At 28.9% G+C, this 10,809-nt stretch overlaps 1 protein-coding gene across 1 annotated transcript in view; it reads right to left on the bottom strand.

Moving 5' to 3' along the window:
- LOC113373992 (endothelial lipase-like) overlaps nt 1-10,186 on the bottom strand; it is a 41,759-nt gene extending 31,573 nt beyond the window's left edge. Inside the window, exon 1 of the mRNA XM_026614251.1 lies at nt 10,170-10,186. Coding sequence (XP_026470036.1) covers nt 10,170-10,186 — 17 coding nt within the window. The remainder of the gene's footprint in view (nt 1-10,169) is intronic.
- Nucleotides 10,187-10,809: the final 623 nt, after the last annotated feature.

The raw sequence follows: 10,809 nt of genomic DNA, 5'->3' as shown, positions 1-10,809 counted from the left end.
TGCACATTAAACCTCCCAGTTAATCTTGTTGCTTCAAATATATCTCCTATTATCTTCCTGTTGCCCGAACGGGTATCATTGCATAATCTCGGAGTATTCAAACTACACGTAAGAATAAATCTTCAATGGCAATTAATAATGATGATATCCTATTGAATTGAAAAACACCGTCGGATAATATACAATTTGTTTTCATTAATTAATAGTTTTTTTTTTAATTTCAATAATTATTACAACTGTTAAATAATTAACATCTAGTAATATTGATAAATAATAACATAAATTTAAATAAATAAGAATGCAAAGGGTATAATTTACATGAAAATAATATCCGTAAATGATGATTTAATATAAAATAGAAGCAAATAATAAAATAAAATAAAATTAATAAATAATATAAATAAAATTTCTGAATAATAAAATAATACTAGGAAAATAATAAAATATAACAAAATAACAATAATAGAAATAGTAAGATAATAATAATAATAATAATAATAATAATAGTTAATGAAAAGTTTTTATGAACAATATTTACAACAGATTTAAAAGACATCATATCGCATGGTAATTGTATACTAAATTGTAAATTGTTGTATCTTAATATTAACTTCGTCAACGTCCATATTCTTAGCCACAAATATAATAATGAGCCAATTAATTTGGCTGTATATTCGGATAAATAATATGAATCAATTAATTTTTTCCCCGAAAAATAGCGCAGATTTTCTTGGGGGTTCAAGGTGCGCCATCAATATGTGTCGCTTTACACCCAAAGAACGTGCAGAAATTGTTTATTCTTGCAGCAAAAGTTTCGCGGTATTGAAAGGAACCATGATGTTAAGACTTGACTGAACCAGACTTTTTCTTGTGGGTCATTTTGAAAAACAAAGTGTATGCCATCAAACCGAAGGCATTGGGCGAGCATTGATACACTTAAAAATTATTTATCAAAATTCGGATAGCCGTTTAGGAGCAACACACGTACAGTAGATTTATATTTTAATATGTATATATATATAAAGTTATTGTCACGTTGTTTGGCCGCGATGAACGCCTAAACTACTAAACAGATTTAAAATTTGATTTGTTCACCGTGAGCATTCATATCCAACTTAGACGGTAGGCTATATTAAAAATCTTAATTTATAGTCGAAATATTATATTTTTGGTAATTTCAATAATTTTTGATAAGTGATCGTAGAATTTGTTCAAGTGACGGCATTTACAATGAAGATAGCATTTGTGCATGGTTCAAGAATTTATAAAATATAGACTATGGTGCAACGTCCTAATCACTGGTCTTCTGTTGGCTACTTAAAAGGGCTAGTAAATGCTGACGCATTTGACTTCCGTCCAGCATACTTATTCAGTATGACCAGACCTCGGGTTATCGCTTACACCATAATTAGTTCTGACTACCAGTGTCTTGCCGTCCTATTTACGCCAAGACTTTGGGTCATAAACTGAAATCAATACCAAAAAGTTTATTTGAATTGCGATTCAGCCTCTGCTTGTCCTTTAACTCGCCAAATCGTCTTTTGATGCTTAAGATTTTGGATCTGGATCTGGATTTATGTTGTATTTAGAACTGCATTTATATACTTCATCCAAGTTGTCTACCATCGACAAGTTCGTATAATGTTTTACTAACTTCAATGATGATGCCAGATGACTCTTATCCAGTTGTGGTGGACTAAAATTGTGTTCATACCTTAATAAATTTGTGTAAGATTTCACGTGCTAGAAGATGTCAAATTCACGACACTGCTACAATTTGCCTTCCCACAAAATAAATATAACGTGTTTTCGGGCATCTTTGAACTAGTGTGATAACAACACTGATTGTGAGTGGGAATCAAGTGAGCTAGGAGTGAATTTGAGAGCAACAAATTTAATATATATTTTTATACATGGGAATATCTTTATATATATATATATATATATATTTATATATATATATAATAAAATATATATATATATATATATATAATTTATATGTTATAATAAAAAAATTCAATATATATATATATATATATATATATATATTTAATTATTTCCATATGTATATTCTTTATTGTTGCATTTATACTTATAGAATATATCAATCATTCTTTCATATAAATATAATCAGTAGATTTCACGATATATTAATTTAAATAAAAATTATTACAACCTGCACCTATTTAATATTGAATAGTTAAAGTATAATAAAATAAGTAAAATAAAAATATGTGAGGACTAACGGATGAACGTTGGTACGGAACCCATAGGAATGTAAACAAAATTTATTCTTATTGTTAAAATTTTTATAAAATATCTGATAATTTGATGTGCATATGTCTAATGATCAGTTTTGACCGCCAAATGGCATTTTTTTTAACTTTTTTTACTAGATCTCCCAAACCGCTATACCTGCCTTCATGCAAATTTGATCAGTTCTTGATCTTGTTAACACAAGTAAAATGTTTTTTGAATTATTCAAATCGGACGCTCCGTTCCCTTAAAAACTGAGTTACCGTTTTTGGCACCTTTTGCCCCATATCTTCGGAACGACTAGACCTGTCATCGCCAAGAACTAATCACCACGTTTTCTTATCAATACGAATCGAATGTTTTTTGAATTATTCAAATCGCTTCATCCGTGTTCACACATACACGCACACACTCACACACATACACATACACACACACACAAATACATCCATTTTTTCTAAGATATTCCAAAATGTTCAGAAGGTTTTGAAACGTAAATATATATATAAAAAAAAAAAATCGATTTTTTGCGATTACTATAACTTGCCTTACAGAAAGTTAATTATCTCTTTAGAGAAATTTGTACTTTTTTAAAAAAAAACATGTTGCTTTTTTTTGTACATGAATACGAACATTTTGTATATTTGATTAATATTCATAGTATATTGTAAGCCTATTATATGTCATACAAAATACCCACGAAAAATAATGTACATTCGAAACATAATGAAAAATGTATACTATAATGGATACTTTTGTCTGTATGACAAATAAAAATATGCGAGATCATATCAATATTATGTAAAATACTAGATACTATATTGAAAGTATGTAAAAATGAAGAAGTATGTAAACATAAGTTATCATTGCAAATATTGATTACTGTCTGTTAGCGGTCCTTATATCTGTGCAAATAAGTATTTCCAATGTATGCAATTTATATGCAAATAGAAAATTTTAACAATAATAGCACATGTAAACAAGCAAAGATATTGAATCATGCAAATTAGATCATTAGGTCAAACCGCTAAAAATCCAAGTGATTCTCGAAAAGAAAAGAAATTTTGAAACTGGTATTATTTACAATGTTTGTTTTGCGTATGGTGGATTAACCCGTGTGGGAATTTCTTGTATTCCACTCATCAAGTGCTCCCATATATGATCAGGTATGCTAATTTATTTCTTCGTAAGCCTCTCTTGGATATTTTCTGTGATTAAAATGCGTATTCCGATAAAAGCAATAAATATACTGCAAAAATTATAACAAAATAACTACGGTTTGTGAATAATTAACATGATAAAATCAAATGGCAACTCTCAATAATAAACTTAACATGATGCAGGATAGCATTAAACTCTGTCTTCGTATTAAGAGCAACATTCTTATGTATGTTACTTCGAACAAATTTAAGTATGTGTTATAGTAAAATATAAGGCAAAAACAGTATACGGATAAAAATTAGTACACTATAGGTGGTCTAGAAATAAAATACAAATTAATTTAATTGTTTCGATTTAACACAAAATAGACATGAAACATATAATCTTGGTAAAAATAAGATCACTAATAAGAATTACATGCACTAGTGGTGCATGCATCGTGCTTTGAGACAAACTGCTAGAACTTTCCGTACTGTAATGAAATATTCGACGAATTTTAAAAGTTTTCAAATAATTTATTATGAATACTGTATTTTTCATTATTTGTATTTTATAGAAAAAATATAGGAGTAAAAAGTAAATAATCAAAACTTATTCAAGCGGAGTTAGAATGAAGGATCTATATTATATTTCTAACAATTATATAACCTGAGTTGCTAAATCAAAATTATTTATTTCACATATATAAGTGAGCTTTGAAATTTCTAAAAACAATATTTTTTGAAATTACTGGACCAGTCTTTGCACAAAACTAATCAGCACGTCTCCCTATCAATAGGAATCGACTATTTTTTGAATAATTCGAATCAGGTAATCTGTGAGCCAGAAATAGTGAAAGAAAAATTGTATTCATACATACGCACACATACACACACGTATACATCCATTTTTTCTGAGATATGTCAAAATGTTCAGAAACCTTAGAAACGTAAATATGTGCAAATAAATTTATTTTCGATTTTTGGTCGATTACTATAACCCCATTGGAAGTAAATTCAATCAAATTTCTTTAAACGTAGTAATTGCACACGCTCACAATAAATTTGCTGTTTTTTTTTTCAAAAAATATTATATAAAAAAATTAATACAGCAATTTAAATTCAACTACCTAATATAATTAATACAAAATAAAATATATGACGCCAATGAATTATTATACTGATTAGTATCAGATTGTAATTCTGAATGTTTTTGATTGTTGATAGTTTGAATGATATTATTTTTTTTTTGTGTGTTTGTGAAAGCAAAGAAATATCATATGCTTTTTTGTCGCTTCTAATAACATTCCCTCTGCAATACGAAATTGTTATGTGCTCCACTAATATTGGAAATTCATTCAAGACCTTTGACAAGCGATGTACTTATTTAAATAATTGAATGACTTAATTGCACTTTCATATTATTATGCAATAATAAAGTGCAATTACACATCTGCGTAAAAATCCATATTAATTTCTAATTGAACTATAAAATCGTTATCCATGCAATGCAATTATTAGCATCATATTTACATATATTTCTTAAACTGGTTTTACCCGTTAGTATTCTGCTGTAAACTCCTCGAACAAAACGCATATTATAAATTTTGCTGTATGAAAATATAATCAAATTAAAAATTCGCCGCAATTGCGGTATGGTAAAAACCCGGCCCACATTTATCCACAGTATTAATTCAATATGAAAAATAAATTATAACCATACCAAGAGATGTAAAATGTATTATGATTATTCATTAAGTGATTCATCACTGATCACAGACTGCGATTTTAATCGTAAATTTTTTAGAGTGGGATTAAAATATGTGTAAAGCTGAATGAACGTGAAATATCCACAAACCATGACGAAGTATAAATATTAGATTAGATCTTATGCATAAGTTGTCGGATTTTTTTATGTTAATATTTTAATATTTTTTATTCAGAAAGCATCCAATTTGGTGAATAAAATAAGACATCTAAAAAAATTAAATTTTGATCAAAATACAAATCATTTCGGTGCAAATATTTTATATATTAACTAGATGACCCGACAAACATTGTCCTATACCCATGTCTACAATTTTTTAATATAATATACTAATATTTACCGTTTACCTAAAAATAATAATTATTGTTTTTTAAATTACTCTTCACGCCAAAATACATATACATTTATAATATGAGCGATGTTAAATGTAGAACTGCTTTAAATAAAATGATAAGTCTCAATTCCCACGCTATATTGGAAATTGAAGTCTTTTGAACGGTATAACATAACCATAACCATAACAAAACACTGGTACTTCATATTGGATTAAATTAATTAAAGTCTTTATTATTTAAGATATTCAAAATTGTAACCGAATGATAACCGAATTGTATGTACTCGTATTTATCTTTACTTTCCCATTCGTTGTTATAAAGTGAATTTTTTACAAATTTTAAAAATATTGTGGAAAGATTAGTAAAAGATGCAAAGAAATTGAAATATTGAAAAAAAAAACTATATTGAAAATTTAATATCCAAATCTTGTGTTGGCGCCCCGAAGGCGTGCGCTCGTATTTTTAGCATGCATCGCATTAAAGGTAGAACCGGCCCTGATTAATACTTAATTTCATATTTTAAGTGAATTAATTTGTCACATCCTGTTTATATGTGTATCATTCAATCTGCCATACATCTCAGCTGCCTTTTGGCAATAATAATGTATACATTTTATTTTTCTTATTCATAATCATAAATTTATTATACATATTCTAATATTGTCTAGGTTCATAAGTAAATTGAAATTTTTGGCAGATGATAGTTTTCATTTGTTTTCAATGCAAAGAATGACATGTTGTATTTTACATTTTTTTTTTATTTATTTCTATAATATTGCACAAACATCCAGGTACTTATAATCACATACATCCTAGAAAATTTCCTTAACAAACTTCAGAAAGATTTATCAAAATCCGCATAATCGCTTAAAAGGAGTATAAAGTGAGTGCTTGTTATTTAATACGGAATTTATGTAATAGCAATAAAGCTCAAATTGATCCTACGTTTTAGTTAGAAAACGTTTGTATGAGAAAAAGAAAAGGCTGTTTTTAGAGGTTTCTCGGCAATTATATTAAATTTTTTCTCGCCGTAAGAACTATCCTTGGACTTCAACAAACATTTAAACAAAAGAATTGGCAAAATTGGTCCAGGCGTTGTTGAGTTATGCGCTTACCAACACATTTTGCGATCCATTTTTATATATAAGATATTCATTCTAATTATTCGCTTATAGATACTGGTAAAAAGCACAGGAAATTAAAAAGATAAATTAAAATTTTCCTTCGATAGGAAGAAGCCATTGGCATTGATGGATATTTAAAATTATTATAAAGCATAAATTACTATTTTGTTATGTTGCACTAACTGAAAACTCGTTGCACATAATTCGATACATACACTTATTGTTAGAATATCTTGTAAAATTCTAAACAGTTTCTTGAACAATAGTTTCTGGAAACAAGATTAAGTTTGCAAAGCCAAAATAGTTCACAGAGAATTTTGTTGCTGCCTTGGTTTGCGAATCCATTTTGCCATGATAGCCTTATATTCCCGCTGATATTCTCCTTTTGAGTCAAAACTAGTCAATTAATTAGTTGTATGTAAACATAGATTGATAACTATAATATATATTCATTTATACATTTACACTACATGTAATATCGTCACAAAACAAGTGTTAAGTGAATGTTATTCGATAATGGGTCTGGGTTATATACCCTAACTTTAACAACGTGTACGTTTTCTATTGGCCATGATACCATTGGTTGCCATTCCTATGGTGCCGCTACCAAGTCATCGAAAGCAAGTCATTTATGGATCAATGAAAGAACCAACACTTCTTACTTCGATCTTCTATAATTGATTCATAGTGGTAGTTATATTGTCTAATTTTAACTACAAACTTGATGAAACTGTTTTTCTGGTAAATCAATTAAGCAAAATACTCTTTGTCTGCCTGGAATTGTGATTCCATTAACCTGTTAATTGCGTCGCCGCCGCATCGAGGTGGATTACGAGCTCTTTGTATAGAATCAATCGGTCCACAACATATGTCTAATGATCATTTTTGACCACCAAGTAGCATTTTTTAACTTTTTGAAGTAAAACTTCTTTAGACGCAACATGGGTGTAAATCCGAACAAATAAAACGGAAATGAGTTACGGCAAGATCGAGTGCCAATGATTCGTCATTCGTTCTCGGTAATATCTCTATACGACTTCGATTGTGATTACTGGATTTGTGCGAGGCTTCTTTGTATGCCTCACTTTATACGTGCGTACGTCACCGAAATCGTAAAGCATATTGCTCATTTATTGGTATTCAATGTCATTACATTTTAAGGTTTTTTATTTGTTTTTATTTTTTTATTTTTTTTTATTTCTTTATTGGCCTCTGGTAAACATTTATGTAGCCACATACATAATATACTATATATAGGTAACATACGAGGTCTGTTCAAAAAGTACCCGGAATTTTCGTTTTTTCAAAAAAATATTTATTTATTCGTCTACATTAATGTGGTCCCCTTCAAAGTAGTCCCCCCCAGATATAATACACTTAGCCAGCGTTTTTTCCAATTTTCGAAGCACCCTTGATATTCACTTTTTGATATGTCCTTGAGCACTCTCAGCATTTTCTTCAATCGAGGAAAACCGCCGTCCTTTCATGGGTCTCTTCAACTTTGGGAATAGGAAAAAGTCACACGGAGCCATATCTGGTGAATTTTTGCACTTTGCAACACTTTATTTCATTTTTTACGCAAAATTTAATACAAATTCTTTGACTTTTCAATTCTTCCATTGTAAAAATCGCCGAGCTCAGAAAAACACGTCGAACCTTAGCGACTACCACAGACAAAGTAAACAGTGAATATAGCTGAAAATTCATCATCATACTTTAGGGGCATGTATAACAACACAATAAAAAAAAAATTTTGACAATCAGACACACTCCAGACCCGCGAAATTTAATTATTAGTAATTCCGGGTACTTTTTGAACACACACCTCGTATATATTATATTAATCACTTATATCTTAATTTTACTGTCATTAACAAATATAATTATGTAAGAATAACAATTCAAATTTTGCAATATTCTTGTAAAATTAAAGGGTTTGATCAGTGTTTTTATGGAGTGTAGTTCCTCTAACAATTTGACCCTGCTTGCATTTTAAGGTTAAATATTAGTACAACTTGAATAATAATGTCTGGATTGGAAGAATATTTTTTCCCATAAATAATTATAATGCAAAATAAAGCCGATGGAAATCTGTGCCGTGTAAGACAGGTAAGTACTTTGTATTGAAGTACTTTGTATTATTCGTGGTTACTATATATTTTTGAGGATATTAAAATTATTTTTATTTGCAAGACAGATACTACAACTGTTCAAAGAATGAAACTGTATCGTCAGCAAAAAAAACTAAAAAAAATAAGCAATCAATTATTGTTAATTTTAATTACATGAAGTTCTTCAAACACAATTACATGACAAGTGAAATTATGAAAACAATATTTATTTAGGCGTTGTTTGATATAATAATTCACTGCATTTTTATTCACAGCTTTATTCTAACATGCCCAGTATATATCTTTTTCAGAATTATATCTCAGACACTTTAGAAATTTTAGAGCAAGTCTATGTTTTTCGTTTATGATGGCTATTAAGTATTACAAAGTTGCATATTTTTATAAATAATGAAGAATAAATTGATTATTGATTATTACTCTAAACAAGAGATCAAGCACAACAATAGTTTGTGTAGCTGTGTATCATTCATTTACAGATGTACTTTATAATGGAGTTTATTTATTGCTAATGTGAATGAAATTATTCAAGATTATTTTGAGTTCACTGTCTGAACGAATATTATAAAATTTATTAATCAGCAATAACTTTATTTCTCTAATAAAAGTTCAAGTCCTAGATGCTAATTCCATTGGCAAACCAATCATGTAGTATTTGAAGTAAGACTTTAATTGCATTATTGTTTTTAAATATTATAAATATTTTTAATGCTATTATAAATTTATAATTTATTATTATATAAATATGCATAATGGTTGACATTGAAAAATGTTAACCATATTAAATATTTTTCGTATAATAGCAAAAAAGTTTTACTTCAATCGCATGTGAACCTTACGCGCACTTTTTATTTCTGTATCTCCTTAATCGCTAAACCTGCCTTTCCAAAAATTTAACCCGTTCTAAATTTAAGTCCCGTCCGTGCTCCCAAAATCCTCGATAAAAAATTGTATTCATACATAAAGAAATACTACACACGCACAGATACACTTTTTTGTAATAATAAGTTATGGAAAAATGTTCAGAAGGCTTTGAAAAGAAATGATATACAAAAAATATCATTTTCGTTTATTCGCGATTGCTATAACTTACCCATAGGGTTATCGCAAAATTAGTGAATGAATAAATATTGGATAAGATAAATTAGAACAAAGAGACCAAAATCAATATCTTCTGTTTTATGCAAACTAGAGAATTATTTTTGAACATGAACAAAATATAGATGATGATAGCTCTAAATGTTTTAAAATATAGCAACATTTGAAATGTACTAAATTGATTTATTGTTAACATCTAATTCAAATTCAGAAACATTACTTACTTTCAGATGTCATCATTCCAACGCCGACAGCCGTACGGTGCACATCGTGTTCTATTCTAAATAAAAACATTATTTCAGTGCAGTTTACCTTTTTACCTGTGAGAACCGGTCATACCTATTGTTCAATCGTTTAATGTTTTGAATGATATGGATATTTCTGCAGATCCAAGTGAAGAAATACCTTTAGCAAGCGGATCAGGTTTGATTTCACAACCTATACAAAATAATGCAATAATTACTCACCAATTAAGTGAAAATTACTCTTCAAGACAAAGTGATTTCAGAAAACAGATTTCAATAAAAAACCACAAAAGTATAGCTATTTCATCACGTTCATCTCATGTGAATTCTTCAAATTCTACTGATAACAACAAAGATCTTAATAAATTTGACGTTAACCGATCTATTCATTCATCAGAAGAGAACTCGGAAAACTTGGAGCAAACATCGGAAAATCTTAACAATATGGAAGACGATTCACATTCTTCGGAACAACCAACTACTGATTCTAATCCTAACCCTTGGCAAGTATTCACGCCAAAAAAACGAAAAACTTCTTATGTTCCTTTACAAATTAATATATCGACTAATAATAGATTTTCTGCGTTATCATCAATAAATGTAGAAGACAAAACCCCTGCTGTAACAACCGTTAATAAATCTCCACCAATATTTATTTACGGAGTTGAAGATCCCGCGGACATGTTAAACACGTTTAACAAAATAGTTCCGCCAA

The sequence above is a fragment of the Ctenocephalides felis genome, unplaced genomic scaffold (assembly GCF_003426905.1).
Source record: "Ctenocephalides felis isolate EL2017-DRISC unplaced genomic scaffold, ASM342690v1 CF-g0.4_SCAFFOLD_01604, whole genome shotgun sequence".
In the NCBI taxonomy this organism is placed as follows: domain Eukaryota; kingdom Metazoa; phylum Arthropoda; class Insecta; order Siphonaptera; family Pulicidae; genus Ctenocephalides; species Ctenocephalides felis.
This window is presented reverse-complemented; position numbering and strand designations above follow the sequence as displayed.